Raw genomic sequence first — 26,719 nt, forward strand, 5'->3', positions numbered from 1 at the left:
GTGAGCAATCTGCATTATCATTGCAACATTTTGCTTCTGTTCTGTTTATGTTCTCTAAATTTTGAATTGCCAGTTGTAGTACCAGACACCAGGTATCTTAAAATGTTGTTGTTTTAAGTATTCTTTAAAAGTCATGATTTAGGAACATACTTATAAGTATCTTCAAAAATTTGAGTGGCTTACATATATTTCTGCTAATATTTGGTACATGTCCTTATTCTGGGAATGTATTAAAGCAAAGCATTGGAAGTCGCTTCTGACAATGGGAAAAGAGTCAAGTATTCCATATAGTTATTGAATAATGTTAGCTTTATTGTTGTAATAGAATACAATATGACATAAAATTAAGAGCTTTTGCTAAACTCTGTGAAGCAATACATGCATGTGCCATAAACAACCTTGACTCATGTTAGGTTTTATTGCCACTTCACTGCACCAAGTGCAATAAACATTCAATGTCATCTTAAAAAATTTTCCTGGGAGTAAACAGGAACTGTCCCTCTATAAGAGTGCATCTTTATTTTCAAGGAAGACTTAGCTTGTGTTAACATGGTTTAGCAAAGCATTGTAGAAAAGCTACATAGAATAATTTTGTCTTTGATCAACTATGCAATCAATTTACATAATAGGATACTATCCACGTGTACTAACAAACTAAGAAATGATAGAAATGCAGTCATTGCATAGCAGAAAGCGGACTATTAAGAAATATTCACATCTAATGAGCAAAATACATAACAAAAGTTATCCATAATGAGTCTGGGAAATAAAATGCTGTCAATAAACACATTAGGTTAACGCCAAAAAATAATAAGATAAACAGAAACATTGAAGTCAGAACCATAATTTCTTTTATTTTCTATACATAGTATCTACACATGATACCAGAGGATGAAATGTCCTTGGTTCAGCCTTTTTTGGCCTAGCTCATGAAATTCAGGCAGGACCAAAGCAAACAATAAAGGACATAGAAAAGGAACAATGATGCTTTAGGAAAACACAGTGCCTTTTCCTATATCATTGGATGGTAGCTTTTTTTGAGAAAAGCATTGCTCAAGGCTCGAGTATGGATCCCAACTGTCTTATTTGGCAATTATGCTAACAAGTTTATGTTGTAGTGTTCTGTGGATTCTGAATGCTAAATTATTTGCGAAATTCTTTCAAACAAAAGAAGACTTCAAAAATACCTTCTGCATATTTACCTCTACATCTGAGCAGTAATGGATCAGGCTAGAATTTTTATAGGGAATATTAATGATCCTCTTGTATTTAAAGCCCTTACATAGTATGCCTACAAATATATTGCTACAGTATAAATGAAATGTAATCATATTACTCAGTAAAAGCTATTTCCTGTACATCTGTTCATGTATTTGATATTTAATGCTACATATGGTACAGCACTTATTGAAATAGTTGGTATCAGCAAATATAGCAATAATATACAGTTGATATTCTAGGTCCCATTTGTTTTCTATATTACAATAGCTTAACATAGGGAAATGTGGTGTGGCAGAACTTGAGCAGATAACCACTGATCTACTGTGTATCAGGCAACCATTTGAAATGATAAGCTTTTTCTGCACAGGGGGACCTCTTAACCCTACAGTTTAAGTTCCATCTGATTCCTGCCAGCTGTTCTATTCTTAAATTCAGGCTCTAAATGTATTTCCATAGAATTTAATAACAATCTAGTAGGTGAGAGAGATGATTCCTATGCAATGTTTTAGTAACAAAATTTTTTTTGAAAAAGTAAAAATGTACAATCTCATGCTAAATATTTACATAATAATTTTAGTTTCTATTTTTGTTTGCTAATCATAAATTTCAATCTAAAACTTTAAGTGTCATTATACAAAAAATACATTCAACAATTCTATTCCTTGCAAAAATATTTTTGCCCCTCTAAAAACATCTTCACTTTGAGAATCAGGTGATTATTGGGCCAATGTAATATCTGGGAACAGAGTGCAACACAATATTCTTAAACTATTTGTTTATGTATTTGCTTACTTATTAGCTTCTGTTAAGTGTATGTATTTGTCAAATTGAATCTTCCTTGAATCTAGCAATAAAAGCTCAGAGGATAACCAAGTAGCCTATTGAAAGCATTTTTTTTTTCCTACATTTGATTAAATGTCTTCAGTGAGCAACTGGAACATTACCTATGAGATTTCCATGGATTTAAAAACAGCAATTAACTAAAAATAATAAATTTGGGGCCTTTGATAAGAGGAAAAAATGTTATCTTTGGAAACAGAACATTAAAGCTATATATTGATTAAAAATAAGAAAGCATCAGCACATCATATTTGTGTAATATATATATTTTAAAAATTCTTCACTAAACATTTACAGTTTGTTCTTTTAAGCACTTTCACATAAAAATATTTTGACATATTCATTATTTTTAATAACATTTGGAAATATATATCTACAAATGACCTAGGGGCTCCAGTTAGGGTTCGTTTTGCTTCTAGTTTTGTTTCTATCTTTGGACTCTCCTCCCTCCCTTTTCATCTCTCCTTCTGTCGCCTTCTGATATGATTTTGTTCTCTCATTTCCTCTCTCAGAATCCTGTCTCCAAGTTGCATTTTCTGCTCTGCTCCAGACTGCCAGACAGGGGTCTCTTGTTCTTATGTGGATTATGGAAATAAGGAAACCTTCGGACTCTTTAAGACAGAGGCGATAAAGCAGACGGGAGTTACTGCATTGAGAACGGAAAGCATTTCCCAGTGCAGAGGGCTGAACAACAGAATATAACTAAGAGGACCTATTGGTGTGGTGTGGGGGCTTTTAGCTGAGGCTCTCTGTTTAAATATGTAGCCCAATAGACTAAGTTGAAGATCCCAAATAGCAGCGGGAAGGCTATTCTTGACAGTCGGTCAATTTTGCTGACACTGTTAAATGTTTTCTTGGGTTCTGGTGGTTTTGTCTCAGGCTTGACTTCTTTTGGTTCTATGGTTGCACTTTTAGCAATGGTGGCTAAGCCAGGGTCACCCCTAGCCAAATTAGGGGTGTAGGTGGTTGCTGTTGGAGCATAAGTGTTGTTTTTCTTAATGAGAGGATCCTTCACTTTCTTTGGCTGTAGAAGGGAAGCGCAAAAATAGTTAGTAAATCATGAGAAACACAATTTTAAGTTGCTAAACAAAACGACTTACTTTGGAACTGCAAACTGCGCTTTATTTAAAAATCTAAGAAGTGATGTATGTGGTATCTTGTTAGATCAGTTAAAATCCAGACCTTATTTTACAGACCAGGCTTGAAGAGATAGAGTTTATTTTCCCACTCAACATAAAATGGAATTGTGACATAGGCAGAATGATACCTGACATCGCAACTTCAAGAAACTTTCAGATTCAGCCTCTCCTTTCTGGAAACATAGTACTGCTGTGTGAAGAACCTGTATCTGATTACTGAATGACCAGAGAAGGCATGAAGTGAGCAAACTGATGGTAGCCCCAAGACTCGACTCTGTAAAAGAGAATACCCCGAGTCTTCCAGTCTTTCTGGAACCTCCAGTAATCCAATCTTCTGAGTGAACCTAAGTCTGGCTCGCAGAAGCACTATTAGACTGCTCCTACTTGTAAATGAGAACTCATGCACTACAAACAGTTGTTTGAGTCTGGTATTTTGGGTGTGGCTTCTTTTGAAATAATACATTGCTGAGTCAATTATTATTTGCTACTTCTCTTCAAGTTTCAGGGGGTAAATAGGAAAGCTATTTATTTTTATAATAAAGCAAATATAAATAATGATATAAAGACATTGTTAAAAAAAACATTATTTAAAGTGGGAAAAATCTTCAAATGGCTTATTTTGGGTATGCTACATTCTTGCCCAATTTTAGATGCTTAACTGTGTTGTCCATGCTGTGATACACAACTGCAGTATATTTTAGGGTTTGTGTTCTACGGATACTCCTCAGAGAGGAGATGGAGTATTGCTGACAGCTAAGTGATCCAGTTTTCTCATATGGTTGACAGTATCAGCCATATGAGAATATTGAGCCTCTAAGCAAGGATAGACTGATTTCAGATGCACAATAAATATATATAAAAAACAGAGTGTTGAAGACTTTGTATAGAAAAAGGAACATAATGTAATCTAAATAATAGCTCATATGGATGATGATATGTTCTGAAGATTTTTTTATACATTGGACTAAAGTCTCTTAAGATTAATTTCACTTGGTTATACTTTTTAGAAATCTATTGATTTAAGTTATTTAAAAGGCCAAGTGACAGAAAGAGAAACCAAGACAGAGAGACAATCAGAAAGAGAACCTCTGTCCACTGATGTCAAAGAACCAGGACTGGATTAGGCCAAAGATTCCTCCTTGTGGCAGGAACACAAGTGCTTAAGCCATCAACTTCTCCTTCCAAGGGTTGACATTCGCAAGTTCAGGAGCTAGAACCAGGCATTCTGACATGGCTAGTGGGCTTCCTAGGCAGTATCTTAAACTGCACCAAATGCCCATTCCTGTTTATACTTTTTTAAATGGGACTAGAAAATTTTAAAAATTATGTATATCCTTCACATTTGTGGCTGAAAGTATATATATTCAAAATTACATATATGGTTCATACTGGTGGCCAATAGTCTAAGCAATACAAGTGTAGGAAAGTGGTGTTATTCCTTTATGCACATTGAATCATAAAAACGTCTACTTTGTAAAAAGAAAATGCACCTTCTGTTGACTTCACTGAAAACTGATGATAGCTAATTTTTGCAAATTCAATTAAATTGAAGGATCATATACTTAAGTATTTGACCAATATTAGAAAACAACTAAAACACCATTTTTAAGTTTCAAAAATTATAATGCACTTGGTAAATAGTGGATTTGAGTCATTTCACATGCTCTTTATGCTTTGCTTATGTTTGTGTCATAAATGCTCTCCCATCCATAAAAACCATAGGAAAGCAAATTGAAATAGAAATTTTTTATCTGCCCTGTGCCTCCTTCACTCTACTCTGCATTTGTATTCACCAAAACAGCCTGTCTCCTTAGCAGTAACGAAGTTATTTTTGCACTTAATCATATATGAAGAAAGAAAAAATAAGATAATCTTCACTACTTTTCTTCATTTAATTCTCCAGGCCCAAATATTCATCTCAGAGGCTTAAACAGAGTTAATACTGATATAGCAAAGAAACTGTTAAAGCATTTACCTTCTCGGGAACCACACTCTTTCCGTCCCATGCATAGCCTCGCTTGGTGAAATAGTTCACTGTGGCAAATTCAATCAGAGCTGAGAACACAAAGGCATAGCACACCGCAATAAACCAATCCATTGCTGTTGCGTAAGCCACCTTAGGGAGGGAATTTCTGGCACTAATGCTCAAAGTTGTCATTGTCAGCACTGTTGTTACTCCTGGAAGGAGACAAATTAAGTGAATGTATGGGTTCATATCACATAATTTCATCATCGCACACCAGCATACTTGAGCAGAGGAAAATTATACTGCGTGCAAAATTTGGTTTCCAGTTCATCTCATTGGGGGATTAATGAGAATCAAACATAAACTGATTTTTGTTCCATTCTCCACTTTTTTTAGGTACATTGAAGTCAAGTTCTATATAGCTTGTTTCGGGCCACACAGCGAAATAACAAAATTAAAATCTGAAGGCAGATTTTTCTGACTTAAATGTTTGCTGTCTTTCTCATTCTTCTAATATTGCGCCATCTTCCTTTCTCTGAAATTCCTCCTGAAGAACCTTCATTCAAAGCGATGTTCAAGGAAATCCTTTTTGGTTTTCTTAGACACTAGTATGAGTTGGTTTGTGAGAGATGATGTTCTTTAATACTTATTTAACCAATCAAAGCTGTCATTGTATCATATGGCAGTATTATGCTAGGTGAAGAAACAGAATTGTGTATGGTTTCTAGTAAGTTCTTTAAACACATGGAAAAAACAGTTCACAAGCTGGGTCAGGCTTCATGCCATGAGAACAATCCTGATCTCTTCTACCGACTCATTCCAGCTTCGGTGAAATAAACTACTTGGAGAGGACCTCATTCACTGTAGTTGTAAAAGGAATGATTGGTCCTGCATTTCCTCTGCTGCTTCTGGCTGACTCCTCACAAGATTGTTATAAGGATTAAACGCAGTAATGCATGAAAGTATGTTAAATATCGTAACTTAGTGGTATGTATGCCATTGTCTTTCTATGTATCTAACATTCATATATGACTCCCCCTTTTGATTAATTTTAGGAAGTCAGTAGGTTCACGCATCTAGTAGGTATAAGCTGCTTTAAGGCAACCATGAATTGCAAGGTTTTAGGAAGTGACGTGATTCAGAAGAAACACTGTGAAACTTTTATTAAATTGTATTTTGGACACAGGATCAGGGTTGTAGAAAGTGAAGTCATTTTGAGCTTTGGAGTTATTACTGAAGGTTCTGGGGGAATCATTCATATTAAACAACCAACAATTGGTATAAGAAATATTGCTGCAAAACCGCCCCCAAATTTACATATCAATATTAACTTGAGCAAATAACAAGGTAATTAAAAGTCAGTATTTGGAGAACAGAGTAACCTAGTTTCAAATCCCATTTTTATAACTGCTGAATGACCTTGGGGAAATTGCTTCTCAATCCTGAGCTTTGGTTTTATTTTTAAGAAGTTTTTTTTCCTTCTAAACTAATTTTAATAACAAACTCAGAGGGCTGTTGTAAGTATTAAGTGAGATTAGCATTCATGTCATACAGTGTTTAATTCTTAGAGTGATAACTGTTTAGGCTGAAATTAATGACTTATTTTTGATAACTTCAGTGTCCTTTTTAATAGGTCCCTACTATAAGGAATTCCATTTTTTCTCAAAATTTAGTTTATGTGGGCAACTATCAGAAGTAATTTGAGAATGGATACTTAAAAAATTATTCATCCATTTGATAACCTTATAGAGAAAGGGAGAGTCAGAGAGAGAGTGAGAGAGAGGTCTTCCACCGACTGGTTCATTGCCCAAAATGCCTCCATGACCAGGACTGCGCCAGGCTGAAACTAGGAGTCAGAAACTCTGTCTGCATCTTTCTCATGAGTACCAGAATCATTTAACATTCCACTGCTTTGCCCAGGCCACTAGCAGGGAGTTTGATACGTAGTGGAGCAGTTGGGATACAAACTGGAGCCTGTATAAGGCGCTGCGTTGCAAGTGACTGCTTGATTGGTAACACCACACCACTGACCAGAGAGTAGTTTTTCTTTATTCACATGCATGCATACATTTAGGAACAGTTAAAAATAACATCAAAGGGGGGTGTTTGTGTATGTGTGATGTTCAACAATTCCAGGTGTTAGGAAAGGGCAAGGTATAATATGTGCTAAATAGCAATTAAATCCCAGATACCTAGTCTGACAACTTATTTTTTTCATTTAATTATCTTTAAAAACACTACTGCACTTTATTTGTATCTACATTTGGCAGGCAACTGAAATGCAAAAAAAAAAAAATCAGGTAAATGGTTTTAAAATTTAGATCTTGCCATGTTGGCATTGCAGCAAATCCCCATGACAACATTACTGCAAACAAGAAAAACCGTACAAGGCTAAGAAAATGATCTTTCATAACATAAAATTTACTTCAGCTTTGTTGCATTCTGGGTACATTTTAAGAAACAGTTATAAAGTACAACTTGTGTGTGTGTGTGTGTTTCTTTATATATTTTTATATACCTGTGATTCTCTGAGTCATTTACCGAACTCAGAAAATGTGCCATGTTCAGACTAAAACCAATAGAAACATGTGCTCTAACTAAATGTTAAAAGGCTAAAGGTCTAGGAGAATTGTATTTGTGCTTTTGATTGAATCTAACACATTGGAAACATATAACTTGAACACAGAAACACTTGCCACCACTAAGTTTACAAATATATAGTTGTGTTCACCAAAAATGCATAAGTCAATCGACTCACAAGATTGTGGAAAATATTATGAACAATGTTTTGACTTAAAAATATCCTAAAATTATTTAGAGAACGTCAATGTAGTGAAGATTTATTAGAGAGGAGAGAAAGTTATCATTTAAATAAACAACAGTGTCACTATAGTGCTGGGCTAATTTTAACAAGGTAAAGGAGAAATATTGAGCTGCCTGTGTTTTTAAATTTTCATTTCCTGTTGAGTGAAGGTCTCAAATGTCATTCACATACAGAAGTAAGCACCTCCGTGAGCTTCAGTCTTTTGTAACATTTGTGCTGGTTCACAGCCACAACACTAGTTAGTAAAAATTACTTGCAATGAAATGTTCTTTGGCTTTGCCGCTGGAATCATTGTGGATCTTAACTGAACTCTGCTTAGTCTGCTGTCAGAATAAAGATTTGATGGTTTTCAATTTGGAACCACTTTCCAAAATTTGGGGCATTAATACTGGACTCTTGCTTTTTTTCTGAAATAACTGATAACCTTGCATATTATTGAAGGATGTTACCAAGGGAATCTGTGCACATGAATAATCCTCAGATTAGATTTAAGCGTCTTAAGGCTTTTATCCTTTATCGTAAGGACTTAAACCCAGCAAGGGCCTAGTTGATATTTATGGAATGAACCTTGGTGATTATACTTTTCTGCAGTAAATATGTGTTTCTTATTTTCAAGTAAATGGCATTGTCCATAACATCCCATGGCTTGTCATTGTAGCAGAATAATACAATGATGAGTTAGCATGATCGTTAAGAGCACACACCCTAAGCTACATGCTTAGATTCTACTCCAGAAGCCTCGGGAAGAACTTCTGACCTTGGGCATGTGTCATTCTCTTATTCCTTAACTTTTACTTTTATAAAATGAGATAATAAATATAAATAGATTTTTTAGGATTAATTAGGACAGTATAGGACAATTGCACAGAACAAAGTTGGCACAGAAGTACTCAGTAATATTATATATGATGATAATGATTATTCTAATTTCAATCTGCATAATATAACCTTCAAAGGGCAGTGGTTTATTTTCAGTTCACTAATGGTTTCTTTACCTAGAATACAGTAGTAGTCTCTAATGTTGGCGAGTTAAAAAATTAATAGAATAAGTGAATCAATACATTTATTTTAGTGGAATCTTTGACTTTGATCAATCTGAAAAGTACAGTTGAGATTGTATATTTATATGCAGAACATACATGTGTTACTATATAAATTGTGAACTCTGAAACAATACATGAAGAAGTAAGTTTTCCCACTGATAAACAGTTGTCCATTTAAACAACTGTCCATTATTAGTTTGCCTTAGTGGGAGCAATGTAGGACTGCTAAAATATTTTAAAAGACAAATGTAGGTGAGTACTTCGAAGATATCTTGGAACTAGGAATCAGAACATAAGTTTATTTGGGTGAAAAAAATTTAAACTTCATGTATACTGGTTTTATTTTTGTAATATGGATTATCATAAACTGTTTGGAAGACCTCTTGTATAAGTAAATTCTAAAATGTTTGTTGCACCAAATAAACTTAACACTTAAATTCATTTTCCATGATCCAGTTGAAGTACACTCATATTTGCAAATATTAAGGGCTGTATATCATTGGGGTTGTGAGATATTCCTGTATTGATGCAGTACTCATTAATCTCTCTCTACTAAAACAAGCCATTACTCTGTAGATAATGAGGCAGTTTTGCTGATATTTTCTAAAATCCTGAAAAAGATGTAGTAATAGTTATCATTTATTCTAAATGCAAGCTTTAAATGTGAAGGTTTTATAGGTGTGTTTTTAATCTGGTACAATTCATTTTATGCCTTTCCAACCACTTTCTATTCCCAAAATTCAAATCAAATACATACTAATTGCATTTATTCATATATAGTAAAGTAGCTTGCTAGTTTTTCAGATCATCCCATGATGAAAATGGTAGTTCCTTGAAATTATCCATGGTACTAACTTCATATTCAAATGTATAATGCCTCTTTACATTCTTTGCAATGTCACAGACATGACATAGCTTGCCCTTCAGACATTGAGTGCATGTCTTGATTGACACTTACCAAAGACAGTTCTTGCTGGTACAGACTCTCTATTAAGCCAGAAAGAGACTTGTGAGAGAATAACTGTCATTATGCATGGCAGGTATGTTTGAATAACAAAATAGCCAATCTTTCTCTTCAAGTGGAAATGAGTGGTCATAACAACATATTCTCCTAGAGGATGAGACAGAAAACAAGGTTGAGCAATTTGACCTTGAAAAGAAGTTACTTCTGAGATTTTTCTGTGAGCATCAAAGAAGTGAATGTTAGACATATTCATTTTATGTAAAAAAAAAATTCAACTCCTAGAGAGGAAAGCTTTTCTTCAAGAAACAAACAAACAAACAAAACCCCACATTTTTTGACAGATGCAAAATGACTGCTGGGAAGAATCTGAGGTGCTACAGTCCTCACAGATATTCTTACTCTCTGATCTTGGTACATCATTTATTTAAGGGACAGATCTGGACATATATTTACATGTTGACATTATGGTCCACACAAGTAGTATACTAGATCTTGCAGACTACATTAATAGTTCAAAAAGAGGCTAGATCCCGCCCCCACCCCCCGTATCCATCACAGTACAAGTTCAGACAGTCTGCTAGCACAATCAGGACAGCCAAATTCTAATTCCAACACATCCTCTATGCGCTCTGCAACCCTGTCCTGAATTCTAATCCCAACACTTCCTCTATGTAATCTGCAACTTTACATGCATCATTTAGCTTGGTCCACACTCCAAAATGTGGAGTGTGTACTAAAATCTATTGATTCTCAAAGTGTATTTCCCAGAATCATCTTGGGAGCTTTTAAAAGATGTAGGTCTTCATATTACATTCTTTAAATGGGTGGGGAAATGTGTATTTATAATGAGTTTTTGAACATGTCCCAATTCTTAGCTGGTTTGGGAAGCTGCTCTTGTAAAGCTCTCTCCATGGTCTTTACGTACTACCAATCAGCACTTAAATTTTTTTCATATTATAGTTTCTCAGTTATACATCATAGAATTTTTCAGTCTGATTCACTCAGAATTTATGCTTAGCAGCCTGTGGGTGGGTAGGAGAAAATAGACATGTTCTAGATAGGAAAGAATCACTCTATTTAGAATACATATTTGTCCAAACTGCTCTGTCCTTTTTCCTCCACACTTCTCTCTATACAACCTTTTTAATTTTTTTTTTCTAATCTCAGCCCGTTGTCATGTCATCTGACTTCAGCCCCCAGAATGTAACCGCAACTGTTCAGGACTTCTCCATTTCCATAACTAAATCTGTTTTCTTTGGTTTCATGCAAGCTGGTCACCTTGATAACACCATTAAGTATTAACCATCCTTACTCTTCTTGACAGCACATTCTTTATTTCCATCTTCTTTCATATCTTTTTCAACTTCTTTTGCTAGCTCAGTGATTATTTCCATCAGACATCACTTATTGAGCTATTTCTATCAATCGGGCACTCCAATTCCTCTTTCTTCAGAGTTTTTGTAGACACTCTGCATAGGAATCAGAGTATTCCTATTCTCAAGTCTCCTCTTTACATGCCCTTGACTCCAACAAGGAGTTCCGCATCTCACGCCTGTTCCTAATTTTATCTTTATGCAGCTGCACGGATATCTGTCCAATCTCTATTTGTAAATGAGCTCTTTCTCAACATAAAAACCTAAATTTCCAAACACAAACTAGAGTGGATTGGTTTTATAGATATTAAATTCTCACTGATCCCTCCAACTATGTTCTAAACTCATATTGTCTTTTGCTACAGAAAAATGACCAGCACATGGCAGTGCTGGTTCTGCACACGGCAGTCTTATAATTAAAGGACATATCATCTGCCAAGTCACTCAGACTAAAAACCTACAATTAATTCATCCTTACCTATTAGGATGTATTTGGGATAAGAAGGGAAGGAATCAGCTGATTATTTCAATCTAAATTTTTCCTGTGCAGTGTTATTTTGTCTTAAAAGGAAATTTTGATTCGGCTTTGGTAGCAAATGAATTGAGTCAAAACCTGGATATGTTAATTTCTTGATGGGTAGCATGGAGCAATACAAGTAAACTCTCTCATCTTCATGTGTAAAATACGAAGATATGTAAGATGACTAAAGGATAATGACTCTAATTAAGATGATACAGCATAAGCCTGTTTATTTTTTTGTTTCTTTTCCTCAATTTCTTCACACTTCTTGCCAATTAGAATTGGTATAAGCATTGGTAGAAGAAACACCCTGACTGTCCAGCAAGAAACCATCCAGGAATTTGCTTTTAACTGCTATTAGTAGCACCTGCCATTTACCGAGCACTTATGTGCCTTATTTATAGCTTTAGCTTTCTCATGTTCACGATAAGCTCTCATACTTTGCATTTTAGTTATTTTTATGTTTATGTCTATTCCACCAAACCAGAGGCTAACTGAGAACGCTAGTCCTTGGCTGAAAGTGAATATAAAGAAAAAGTGCACTCAATTAAAGCGCAAATTCGTAAGCTTCTCTCTTGTGAAGGTTAAACATGTTACATTTAATGGTGTCTTCAATGTCATTTGAAAGAGAAAGAAGCAATCCAAGTTAGAAAGTAGAGCAGAAAAACTGTTCTCCAGGTTATACTAAAATACAACCTTATGTGGATATACGCATGTTACATTTCATCATCCTAGGTGTGCACATTATTATTCCTAACCATTTATTCAGTTGTGGCTTGCCAAATGTCACCAACTCAAAGGAAAAATGCCATCTTTTATACAATGTCAGGAAGAGGATTGTCTACTTCTATTCCACTATCTTTTGTTGTTCGCAATGTGACTTCTTTTGTGGAGATTCTTTAAAGAATATTATTTTAAGACATCTAAAGAGCTATTATTTGGCATTATATTTGTCTTATAAACAACTCATTCCCGAACAGCTTGAGAAAAGCATATAAGCACTTTCAGTGTTTTGAAACAATTTCCCTAAATTTAATCAGATCTGAAAAGGGTTGGCTCAGAAGTTTTAAATAAGGAAAAGAAAAAGCAAGAACATCAGAATCATGTTGCAATAGTTTAAAAATGAAAGAAAAACAAAGCAATAACAACAAAAATCAAGTCTTCTAAATTGGATAGAAGGAGTATGTCTAGACAGTAAATGTTTATGCACTGAGCATGTCAAGTTCTCTCTAATTCAACAGTCTGAAAGAATTGGAATCCGATACCCTTGCACATCATAAGAGCCCTGAGGGAAGCTTGTGACAATATCCCTGATAAATTATCATGCAAAACTAAGATGAGTGAAAGAAAAGAAGCAGTGGCATAATTTTCCAAATCAGCATCAGCAATTTATTTAGTACTGGCTTCCAATCTTTGCTTTCTGAAATGCTAGTTACTTGAAGGAAAATACTTTGCCAAACTTTATTCAGCTTTGGTTTTCAGATTTGCCAAAGTAATATCACAGTGCTTAACTGTGCCCTAAGGCATTATCAGTGTAAAATTAAATGTGGAAAATAATTTAAAAATTAAAAAGTTATGAAGATTTACAGGGAAAAATTTGAAGTGTTTACCTTCTTCAGCTAGGCAGTTAACCACTGAGTAATTCAGCAAAATTGTAGTGAACATTGATTCCTTATGAAGCTGTCCTGTTCAAAAATATGTTCTAAATTCCTAGTTTTTTTTGTGAATGCTACCATGTTAAAGAAAACATGAAAACAGTAATAAGGGAAACATACATGAAAACAGTAATAAGGGAAGGTTAGTCATACAGTGATAATTAAAAGACTAGTGAAATGGAAGCAGGATAATATTATTATATTCTAGCCACTTAGCCTCTCTTTTACTCTCCTGAATTGAGATAGGAATCGTTTGGCCAGTTGAACACTGAGGGGTTTTTGTTGGTTTTGATTTTCTTTTTCTTCTTCCTTGCCTGTTTTCCTTCCGTCTATCCTCCCTTCCTTTCTGCCTTTCTCTCTTCCAGATCTTATATTTCATGACTATAAATATTTTTCTTGAAATCATATACCAGGTTTTATTGATAAACATATTGGGGTTAATTCAGTGCTCATTGTTATTATCATTTCATCCAGACTCAACAGATGATTTTCTAACTGTTTTGATGTTGCAGTGTTATCCGTAAACCAACTGATTCAAAGAGAAGTCTGTGTCCTTGACAGAATTCCCTAATATCCCTTATGCATCTGTTTGAAGGACTAACAATAGTTATTCAGAAGAAACATTCTTAGTCATCAAGCTAATTTAGATTTCTGGTAATCAGATTCCCTAGATAAACATAGAGATTTTCCTGTCGTCATTGTGTGTTTTATGACCAGTGTAAGTTATCCCATTCTTATTTTCTGCACACTGATATTATTCACAAGCCTAAATGTTAATTTAAGTATTTATCTTGTATCAAACATGTTTCATATTCTCTAATCACTATTGCATTTTTGCACAACTCTCCTTAAAGAATTACATAGAAGGTGGAAAGAGACAGAGAACAATGCCTGAAATATAATTATAACATTCCCTTTCCTTTTCTATCAGGAAGACATCTTTCTCCTTCATGCCACCAGTAACTCTCGTAATAGCTTCAATATCACTGCTGATTGTAATGCCTGTTCTTTATTGTATGTTTTTTTTAACATATCCAACGTGCTTCTAAGGAGCTTACTTGCATTTCAGTATTACATTAGCTCATGAAGGAGAAATATGAGAAAAAAGAAACAGCACTGAAACATTTACCAAAAGTCATGTAGCTAATTAGTAGTATGACAAGTGTTAAGCCACTGTGGTGCAACTACGGAATCCACATTAGAAGGGCATATGCTCACCCATCTAAACTGTCTGTGTTACCTGTGACAAGTTTGCTTTGCAGCTGAGAGCACAGACTTAGATTTAAATCCCACCTCTGCTATTTCCCAGGAGTAAGACCTTGGAAAAATGGTGAAATACCTTTGATAAATAACTCATCTGTAAATTAGATACAGTAGTTATACCTGTGTCCAAAGATTTTTTTTTTTTATTTGAAGATGAAATCAGCGCCAATACAGTCTAACCACTAATCTCACTCAGCCATTAGCTTATTGGTGGCTGTGTTCCTTCATTGCTCTTCACCATTTTCAATCACCGTGTCAGACATAGCAAATAAACAAGATATTCATGGAGTAAATGAATAAACTGTGACATACTTAGTCTTTGAAAGCGAATTGGCCTAATTCTTTATACATGCCAGTAATGGTTTTATTCTGTTTATTGATTAAATTTCCTTCAAACTAAGGCTGAAAATAACTTCTTTTCTTAAATTTTGCTGGTTGCCAAGAAGGTATTGGGTCATATACTGAACTAAAACATCCAAGTACTGTGCAGTCATTCCTGTATAGCACTGGAATGATCTAGAAGTATTCTGAACTGAAACAGGTCTCTGAGGTTGTGTATTTGTATATTGACAAGCATGTTGGTGATAGGATATCATCTTTTAACCTTCTAAGAGGTAGTCTGAATTGATTAGCTCCCCCAAAGGATTTCGAGATGGAAAAGGAAGCCTTTTATCTGGTAGTTTTTTATGTGTGTGCACCATTATTCTGTATTTCTCTGACAGAACAAGAATGTGGTAATGTTCAGTGGAAATTATATAAATTTTTCCAAGACTCTACAAAGAGACATGAAATTTAGTATTAAATACCATACATAACAACCAAGAAGCTTCCTTAGCTGCTAAAATGTACACAGAAAAAAAAGTGCAGTTTATGATCTGATTGTGAAGTTGAAAATATACCTCAAAATGAGCTTCCATATTTGAGAATTTGCCTTATTCTAATCTCTCCTAATATTCTGGGGGATATTTGACTAAAGCTCTTATTTTGAACAGACTTGCGGCTGTAGCACAGAATGTCCACATATGACCTCATGTGTGAGATCTAGCAAGCTTGAGGGAAGTGAATAGGTCACTTCCCGTTATCATTTTGTTGACTGTGGATTGTTTTTCTTACCAACTAGCACTCATTTAGAAGACATGAGACCTGAAGCTAAAAATGTCCAGCGTCACATGGTCAATGCCAAGAACTAGAAGGAAGACCCTTTTTTCCTATGAACAACCTTCAAGACTTGCATTTATTCCCTCTATGTCATGCACATTCCTGCATTTGAGTTGTTTCCCTGACATCCTCTGACTTCCTCTCCAATAATAACAGGTGAAGATTTTCTTGAGCCAAGGATCTGTGTGTATTATTCTCAATGTCCGGACCAAGGACAGTGATGAGTTGGCCCCTGACAAATTTAGACTAACCAAATAAAAACTCAAACCTCCTGCACTCCCTACTCAATTGTCCTGTCCTGCAATCATCTTATTATTCAAACATCAAAAATAATTATTTTGTTACTGTGTTCAGCTACCAGAGAAAATAGCAGAATAGAAAAAGAAGAAACAGTCACTGCCCTCACAATGATGCATACTTTATATGCTCATCACTTTTTAGACTTCATATGTCAACAGAGTAAGATTCATATCTTGTCTTTCACTGAATCTCTAGTGCCTACTACAAACAGCACTCAATTTATAAAGAATAATTGCAGCTCACTTTAATATCCTCTCCAGAAGATTCTGTATGGCAGAACACCTCCAGTGTCCTGCATGTTTCAGGATATTTTCAGTAACTGCTACATGATATTCTGCTGTTTTTGACACTTCTTCATCTTTATTTGTAAAATTGTTATTATAGCTCCTTAGATAAAATCAGGCTTCCAGTCAGATAAATGAATTTTCTAAAAATCAGAAGCTTTCTAATTAACAGCACCAGGGCTTCAGTTCCCATTTTTCTGACTACAAAGCCTACCATCTTTCTATTATGCCACGAGCATTTATAGTAATGGCAAATCTAGGGGAAAATCTTTTCCATGTGTCAAAACAGTAGGAATATCTCCTATCACTCAAGAGTAATTAAAAAGCTGGTCTTTGGGGAGTTTAAGTTTCCTGTTAGAGTCTGGTCCTCAGTTCAAATTCTCTAACATAATGATCCTAATTCAGGTAATAGTGGGTACATTTGAACAATTTCAAATACTGTGGGCCTAATTCTTTAAAGCTATCTGGTATAGTTCTTTGCATATCATTATTAAAGCAATCACAACACTGAAGATGATGCAATTTCATTTACTTTTTACACTAATAATTAATATTTATTGTCATAAAACTCATAGTCTTATATGCCAAAGAGCCAGAGGACTGAAACTTGAAGTATGTCCCCCAAAAGCCCTTCTTTATTACAATTGTGTCTTGGGTAGAAAATAACATTCTGGTAAGACAAGATTTGGTATAAGATTTAAAAGTATCTTAGGAATGTCTGTTATAAATTATTAATCATTAAAAATAATTTCTAGTATGCATCCTCAGTATATGTATTTTTATGTCTAAATTATGCTTGTTTCTACCATAGTAATGTATTCTAATGTATCCTGAAACTTCTACAAAAAAGAGATTTAAATGGCAGAAAATAAATAAAAAATTAATTTAATTTAATTTCCAAAACTTAAGTGGTTAGCTGTGTAGCCATATTTCTGTTGAGTTTAAGGGTGGGAGATTCTCAGCCAGAGATACACATGAATTTGTAGAGGAATGGGCCTTCTGGTGTATGACAAATACTGCTATAACTTCTATAGAGGTTCCTTGATGCATGGAAATAAAATAGGTCTAGATAGGGTTAGGGTTAGGGTTAGGAGTTAGGGTTATGAAAAGCCTTATGAAAGCTTTATGAAAAGCCTCTTCTCGGTCAGGAAATGTGACAAGTAATCTTTATGCATTTAATGCACTAATGTCTATGATTGACTGTAGAGTGGAAAGAGAAAGGTTTAAGTCAAACATTCGACCCCAAGCATTCACATCTGTTGTGTTACACTAATCACATGGAGTCAGCTTCTTTCTTTAAAAACAGAAGCAAAAATCCAATGATAGTCTAAGACCACATATCTACAATTTACCTTACTTCTCACTCAACTGATTAGTGCAGTTTTCCCTCTGTGTTAGCAAAGAACCAAATGAGTTCTCACACTCTCAAAAATATCTGGAGTAATCAAACAACACTTGCCTGTACTTGACTGAACAATTCCAGAGTCCACTGTTTGTCCAAGAAGGTCATACTGGTTAAGGCGTGACCCGTCTTCTGCTACAACCACCGACCGTGCTGGCTCTCTGGTCCACTCATAAACAACTTCTGCTCTTGTATAAGCATCTATAAGGAAAGCACGGAAAATTACCCATTCATTTTCACAATTACATTCTGATTTGTCGGTGTGTTTCATCATCTTTATATTTCTATCTCATGGTTTTAGAGAGTACATTAGAAAAATCCATTTTCCTTAATTTTGAGAAGTTAAATCATGTTTTCCTGTTTTGGTCATTTGTATACTTTTCTAACAAGTGTTTTTTAAACATCTGTGAAAGAGAAAGCTACTGTACTGAGGACACAGTAATAACTGTTGCAAATAAGGTCCTTGATCTTAGAGACAGTTCATTGTATTGATGGAGACAACAATAACATAATTTCGAGTTCTGTTAAGTGCAATAAAGCCATACCCAATCTGATCAAGACGTAGACATCGAGCCTTTCCTATTTTAGGTAAGAGAATCAGAGACGTTGAGAAAGTGTTATTTATTCAAATGTATGACAGAAATTAGGAGTGAACGTTGTGAAATTCTTGGGGAAGAGTTTCCAGAATAGGCAAATTAGCAAAAATTCCCTCAGTTTTGCAAATAAACTTTCACTAGTTCAAGGAAGACCAACACGCCCAGACTGAATACAAGGGGAAGTGGGGATAGATCCAGTAGCATGGATTCACATATTAATGAGCCAGAAACAGTTAATCAGAAACGTGATTTTAAGAAACAAAAACACCAGAAAATTTGCTGTACATCCATTTGTATGAATTTCCTCCATTTTATATTGATGATATTTCTCATCGATACTTACTGTAATGATTATGGAGGCAAGTAACATTATGTGGATTTTCTTCTTAAACATTTTTATTTGTCATGTCACTTTTAACCAAGCTGTTTTCTATAAAAGACATCGGTTAATAACCTTGATCTTAAGTTAATGCAGACTAGAAGAGAACAGTGCACAATGTGACAGGGAAATGAAGGAGGTAGAATATCATAGCTTTGAATAATTTCTATTTACACATTTTTAGTTATAAAACATTGATTTTATTTCAAGTGATAGTAGATATTCTCCGATAATTATATACAGAGTAGTGTTTAAAATTTAAGAAATATCATGCTAGATTAAAACCAAATTATTTTTAGGGTTTTTCAGTGGAAATCCTGTTAGCAAACATTGCTTTTGTTGTTGTTACTAAATGTTTGGCAAGTGGCCAACTTCTTCATCAGGTACAGTGGCACGGAGCCCAGGACCTACTATAATTTTAGGAGGACATGAACATGCTTTAATTTTTTAAATGGGAAGATAAATTGAATATAATCTAACTTGGGCTATATTCATCTTTATATCAACACAGTCATAAATATAACCTATTTTACTAAGGATTGGCTCAAAAATACAGAAGTGTCTAGAATATGAAAATTTTACATAGCTTTTCCTGACTCAAAATCCTAACCATATGTGAGTATCTTTGGATGTTGTGTCTAAATATGTATGACAGGTCTCCAAAATATTCATATGAAATATATATTATGACAAAACTATGCATATACTTAGGTAATTTTTGTATCAAAATAAATTTATCTGTCAATACTATTTTTCCACAATAAGCATACCCATATTCTCCCAGGTTGAAATGAGCTGTAGAATTATTTTTACATGAAAATAAGGCTACCTGAAAAAAAAAAAAACCAATATGACACACATCCCTCCACCTCTGAATATAAACTTCTTAAGGTGATTTTTTTTCCTGAGGTGAGGGGTATAGAACAGGGTGTCAATGTTCCAGGATTTTTTATAAGTATCTTTCTTGTGTGCTTCAGCTTCACTTCTAGACTCTATTGTGTTCTTATATCATTGTAAAGCCATTTTTCTAAAAGTTTGAAAGAATCAACTAGAAAATACCTGAGTCATTCATCAGAGACAGGGAAGTGACACAAATAAGCTGAAGCTTGTCCTTATTGGCCCTTCTTTTGTAATTTTCGACTGTCTTCATTGACTTAGAAAGCAAAATGAAGCATGTCAAGCATTGCACATGGAAGAATAATTGCCTGTTTAGAAAGTGTTAAATTTTGTTTTACTGGAGTTTTAAAATGATATTTTATTTAATTTCTTAGAAGAGAATGAGGCATAGTAAGTTTAGTAGGATGACTGGGTATGTACCCATAATGATAAATTCTGCCTTTTAATGGAATTTTGTTACCTAAGAAAATGCACTGAATTTGTGCTGGCACAGGATGAATGAATGGTCAGTAGAGGTAAAGACCTACAGTTTAATTGTGTTTTACAAATGCTAAACTAAGACACAGAACACTACATGACTTATTTAAGGCCTACCCACTTTTTGGTGGGAAAACTGAGACTAAAAATTCATGATGCTCTTTATTCTACTCCGTGGTTGTTTGCGTTTTACAGGCAAAAATCTGTGTATTACATGTCCCCAAAATAAGTACAGACACTTAGTGGTCATGTAATTAGTGATGAAAACAATTCCACATGTGCATCATTTTACAGCAGACTGAGCCGCATGCTACTATATTGTACTGCTGTTAACAACAATGTAGGGACACTTATTTTTCCGTCTTCACATTGTTGTCACTGGAATGCCAATATCATTGTGGAGGAAACAATATTTACAAAGGACTCCTGATTTCCTATAATTTGGTTTCAGTTTCATACACATCAGTGTGTATGAAAATCTGCAGATCACTCACTATAGACCTGGTATCATTGTCAGTATGTGAATAGTCAGTGCCAACATTTCCTGGTGGAGATGTTCAAAGCAGGGTCAAGTCTCAGGACGAACTCTGCTATTTTTAGATAGATGAAGAAGGTAGAACACTTAAGATCTTGTCAAAGGTGGTATATCCTATTGCTTCCTCAGATTTGAGTACCTGGAACCTAATTTTTATAGAATTTCACTTGATTAGAAATTTCAACATAAGAAACAATAGGTTTAAAAAGTCTTAAACTTCACTGTTATTAGGCAAAAATTGTATTATAATTTCAAATAAATCCTATTGCCTAAGAAAAATGCTATGAGCCAAAAACTTTGGGTGATGATTATGAAAGATCTTTAAAACTGTATGTCACTTGGATATTAATTCAGTATCAAAAGGGCGGTTGCTATTTGACACTATATGTTAACTTTTATGAGTCTGTTTCTCCTGTTTTGTATGAAGGAGGTAAACTGAACAATTTCTAAACTGTAGTTCAGAATTCATCAAAATGTCCACTCATAATCTCTGTCTTCCTCTTTACAAGGCATCATGCTTGATAATCACTTGGTTAAAAAAAATATATACATACATATTTATATATATATATATATATATATATATATATCTTTTATGAAGCCTCTACTGAATTCAGTCCTTGCTTAAGTCTTACTGTCAGAATCCATAACACTAATCTCTTGTTTCAACATCAAAGCCTTATTTTGCATTTTTCTTGATAATAATTAAAAGATGATAGCCATACGATACACATATCTTCTAATTAACTGACTATATGAAGAAATAGGGCTATATCCCTAACCAACAGAAAGCATAGTTTACCACTGACAATCTGAGTTTCAGGGAGCGTGATAAGGAAAACATCTGCTTTTATGCATTCCTTTCTAGTAGCATATGGATGAGATTGCTTCAGAAACTTCACAAACATTTCTTACAGAGAATTTCACTATATTACTGGAAACTCCTCTGGTTTATCCCCTTCTCTGATATTTTGCTGAGACACTTGCCTCACTTCCACATGTGGGCCACACAACCTTTAGCCCACATTTGCCTCAGTTTCCACACTATTGAAATACGCTAATGAGGTCAGAAAGGGGAAACAGCTAAGCAGTAACGGGACCTCCAGTGTCTCTCCTCATGAAGAATGGGCTGCAATAGTAAGTGGTCAGTATTGCTCTCAACCTTTGTTTCAATGACAGATGCTCCCTTTTAAACCCCCAAGAGACCTCATTTTCTCTTTGCTAAAACTCGCATGTTGATGAGATATTTAAAGCTCGATTATTATAATCATCACCCAGTCAATAAAGAGTCAGTGAGTGCCTCCATTTTGTTAACCTCTGACTTAGGAAATTATGAGCCAACCACCTTCTGTTTTTTTGAAGGTTTCAGTCTATTGACAACAAATACTATTTATTAGCCAATAAGTAAAGCTAGTAATTACTACAGTAATAAAAGGTATAAAATAGGTGAGCCCTGTGGTCTAGAAGAATAGTACGTATGTTAAGATCATCTGCTGAGGTCCCAGAAGATGTTCATCTTAACATGTAATGAGATGGAAGAAATAAGCCCTGCTAAAGAGCAAAAAGCATAACCTAGGCAACAAAAGAGCATGTACAAAGGCTCTGAGGTAGAAGATAGCCCACGTATTTTATTTGAGCTTCTGTTTTCTTTTCTTTAAAAAAAATTACTTATTTTTGTTGAAAAAGCATTTACAGAGAGAAGGAAAGACAGAAAAATCTCCAATCTGCTGATTCACTTCCCAGATGGCTGCAACAGCCAGAGCTGAGCCAAGCTAAAGCCTAGAGAGCAGCCTCCTCCAGGTCTCCTATGCAGGCACAGGGTCCCAAGGCTTTGGGCCGTCCTCCAGTGATTTCCCGGGACACAAGCAGGGAGCTGCAAGGGATGTGGGACAGCTGTGACACAAACCAGCACCTATATGGGTTGCTGACACTTGCAGGTGGAGGTTAGCCAAATGAGCTATTGTGCCAGTCCCTCACTCAGTTTTCTTTAAAAAAATAAATAAATAAATAAAAGAAAGAAAGAAAAAAGAAAAGTATTTTCTAACCATTATCCATTTGCATTTTTCAAAAATATTTCCAAAACCCTTCAGGATGATAATTTTTTTTTTAAATTTCATATCCTCCTTTGCAAATACCAATAGCAATGTCACACACGTTTGATGTGAGACTTGCTGCCTCTCAGGATTTTATAGAAAGGTTCCACCGTTTGAATAATGGCACTACTCCTGTATTCCTGACCAATTACTCCACTCAGTCTTGAAAGCAGATACAATGGTGTGAATTTCAGCAGCCATCTTGTGATGAGGATGGCCATCTAAAGATACCTTGAATATCAGCTCTGTTAATGCTGAAGTAATGAGCAATTTATCAGCTATCATATAGGGCCAGCATTCTGGTGTAATGCATTGAGCCACCACCTGTGACGCTGGCATCCCATATGGGCTCTGACTGGAGTACCAGCTGCTCCACTTCAAATCCAGCTCCTTTTAAAATGCGCCTAGAAAAACGGCAGAGGATGGTTCAAGTGGGCGGGCCCCTGCACTGTGTGGGTGGCTGGGTGAAGCTCACGACATCAGCCCTGCCCAGCCTCTGCCACTGTGACAATTTTGCACGTGAACCAGCCAATGAACTATGCATATTTGTCTATCATCTATCTAACTCTCCCTCTAACTGCACATTTACCTTCATCATATTTTATGAAATCTAAACCTTTTTTATACCTATCTCCATTGCTAAGAATGTACTTGACTAAATAATATGATGAGTCAAAATGACTAATACTTGACTAAAAATGCGGAAAACATACTGTAATTCATTGTGAAAGTCTGGATATTTATTTTTCAGGACAAAGAGGGTGCTCTTAGTAATCATACCAGAATATTTGACTTAAGTTACTACTGCTCTAAGCAAGCCAATGATTTGTTGTCTTCTTAACTATAGATTATGCTGTGGATTAGATGACTTTCACAACAAATATATACATATTAACATAAAATTCTGACATATGCCTAATACAAAACATGTTTTCATTGTTTGAAATGGGGCTGGTCATAGAAGAAAGCATAGTAATCTGTGACGTAGAGCATAGAGAAGATTTGGGAAAAGGATAGGGTAAAGAAAGTTTTCCCCAAGGCCTGTGTAGCTGAGAGTTTTTCAAGTCATTAATCCTTGGGTTTTAGTTTACAGTGAGAATTATAAATAAAGTCAGTTGTCTCTCCGTGACTAGTACAGCCAGAGACCCTGAAGTTGCCTTGCTATTTTCTTTGCTTGCTCTCTTCCTACCTCACCACTATTTTTCTTTTATGAATCATATCTTCACCAAAATAGTTGCTTAGACTGCCTGTCTGGTGAGAACAATAAGCATCTTCGGTATTGCGGGAGTTGGCTCAATCCTTCTAAGTAATTCCTCTGCAGCAAACTGGGAATTTTTATTTCCACTCATTTCACACATGCAGCAGGCCAGAGGGAAGACCACAGAACCCGATTCTCCTGGCCCCCCTTCTCATGGATCCTCAGAGATGCTCTGAATATTTTTATACAACAGTAACCCAGAAAGCTATCATAAAGGAGACTTATACAGTGGGATGCCTTCAAAAATATCAATACGCACATGAATTCCGTGGAATATACAAATAAATCTTGGAATTTCCTAAGAATGTAATTAGGGTACATTTTTGTCTGAAAACTGGTGGGTTTAAAGTTTGTTACTAAGAAACAACTACGTCTCTCACCACTTACTCTTATTACCACCTGGTAAAGTACTCTTAAGGTCAAACAAACCTAAGTCATGATGTAAAATAAACACAATGATTTCTATTTATTGGCAGGAGAATGTTCTTCATGGGGTATAAGCACCCACATGTACCCCCTTTTTTTAGTAACTACAACAAAAATAGAATAATTCCACTGAAAAGTTTAATTTTTGATGTCCATCCCTGTATTTACGGAATCACTACTCTTTAGCAACTACTTTGTTAAAAGTTATATCAAGGGTTTCTACATAGAAAGTTCTTTTAGTATATTGTTATGAAAGTTTTCTTGATATTCTCTTTCTCTCTAATAGATGTAATGAATTGAAGGCATCTTATTTACAGCCTTAATCATTCATGATAATAAAAAAAGGTTAGAAATGAATTTACTCACAGCTTCCAAATTTTAGTGGGCAGGCATGGGCATCCATAGGAAAGTCCTCCAAATGCATTGGACATTCAGCTCTCACAGTCAGCCTTATTCATTAAGGGAAACAGAAGATACAAACAAAAAGCCCGTAGGTTAGCAGCATACACAAGTGTGATGTAACCAATTTTGGTAAATACATCCACAAAAAGGAGAGAATATAAGCTTAGAGTTACGCTGAGCTATTAATGTAGGACTCAAAAAGAATGTTTAAGTACTAGAGTATAGGGCCGGTGCGATAGCGTAGCGGTTAAGGTCCTCGCCTTGAATGCGCCAGGATCTCATATGGGCCACAGTTCTGATCCCGGCAGCTCCACTTCCCATCCAGCTCCCTGCCTGAGGCCTGGGAATGCAGTCAAGGATGGCCCAAGACTTTGGGACCGTGCACCTGCGTGGGAGACCCGGAAGGCTCCTGGCTTTGGATTGGCTCAGCTCCAGCCATTGCGGCCACTTGGGGAGTGAATCATTGGAGGGAAGATCTTCCTCTCTGTATGTGGACATATGGAGTATGTCCATTTGTTACCTTTGAAAAATACCAATCTCATACAATGTATAAATGTTGCTAATGGTTTCCCAAATAAGCTCCATCAACCACTCCACCCAGCTACAGCAAATATAACCAAGAATATATGAAAATACAAATTTGCAGAACTACTTCATCCTTAGTTGGGCAAAAGATACTGATATCAAGGAAAATAAGGTAACATCGCCTGTTTCAAACGTAGTTTCTTCTCTCTTTCCCACCCAAAGGTAGCAAAGAATGCATTTAGTAAGAGGAATAACTGAAGGAGCAGAATCCTTGGAACTCTGTGATATCAAAGTTAATGTAAAGTCCCCTTGAGAGTTTGAATGTGATCTCACTTTATTCCAGTAATTTAATTTTATTTAAAAATCGCCACCTAATTGAAGCCAAGACTCTGCCGCGCTTCTGTTTTAGTTCTTAGGATGTTCTGGGAATGTGAATTTCAGTCAGGCTTTTAAAAAATGATTGCTAAGGAAAGAATTGAAGAGGAATATGCTTGCTCTGTAGCATTATACAGGAATTTATCCTCATTTTCCTCCTATGACTTTTACCACTTTTTGCCCATAGTATTAAGTAGTTCGTGTCTCAAGAAATGCAGTAAGATAGTTTTATAACAAGCCAGTGAAATTTTTAGCTGTAATCATTCAAATAGGAAATGAATAACAGTGATTACATTCTTAACCAATTATTAAAGAAGATGATAAACATAAAAAATTGATGATAAATCAAGAATATGAAAAAGATAAGCTAGCTTTTTCCCCCTTGTTTTTATATTCATACTACGGCCTCTTCCCCTCACACTCTTTCTTCCAAGACAGACGTTGTCATTGCCCTTTGACTGCTCTGTTCAGAGAGCAAGGTGGAGGCTGAAAGCTTCACTCCCCTGCTGGGCAGATGAGCATCAACCATTCCACTTGGGCATCCAGCAGATCGGAGCTTCTTGGTAGCTCTTTCAGGAGAAGCAGCAGAGGAAAATGGCACACATCTGAAATCACTAATAGGCAAAATGATCAGGATACATTAAATTCCATCCCTGATCATTGCTACTTGAAAGGATTGAACATTGGATGTGGGCTCAGAGATAAATATTGGATTACTATCGGGAATAATAGTCTAGATTTTAAATGTAAGTATGTCCTACCGGGATGATTTGAAAATGTCTCAACACAGTCCCATTGTCCCTT

At 35.4% G+C, this 26,719-nt stretch overlaps 1 protein-coding gene across 2 annotated transcripts in view; it reads right to left on the reverse strand.

Moving 5' to 3' along the window:
* Positions 1 to 270: 270 nt before the first annotated feature.
* The window catches only part of GABRA1 (gamma-aminobutyric acid type A receptor subunit alpha1), a 56,166-nt gene continuing 29,717 nt past the window's right edge, over positions 271 to 26,719 (reverse strand). For both annotated transcript variants that reach the window (XM_004587462.4, XM_058677372.1), the window contains 5 exons: positions 24,980 to 25,062; positions 18,010 to 18,153; positions 9,992 to 10,144; positions 5,176 to 5,378; positions 271 to 3,085 (listed from right to left, as the gene is read on the reverse strand). In XM_004587462.4, the coding sequence (XP_004587519.2) occupies positions 2,774 to 3,085; positions 5,176 to 5,378; positions 9,992 to 10,144; positions 18,010 to 18,153; positions 24,980 to 25,062 (895 nt within the window). In that variant the 3' untranslated portion in view covers positions 271 to 2,773. The remainder of the gene's footprint in view (positions 3,086 to 5,175; positions 5,379 to 9,991; positions 10,145 to 18,009; positions 18,154 to 24,979; positions 25,063 to 26,719) is intronic.

This window comes from Ochotona princeps, chromosome 19 (assembly GCF_030435755.1).
Source record: "Ochotona princeps isolate mOchPri1 chromosome 19, mOchPri1.hap1, whole genome shotgun sequence".
Classification (NCBI taxonomy): domain Eukaryota; kingdom Metazoa; phylum Chordata; class Mammalia; order Lagomorpha; family Ochotonidae; genus Ochotona; species Ochotona princeps.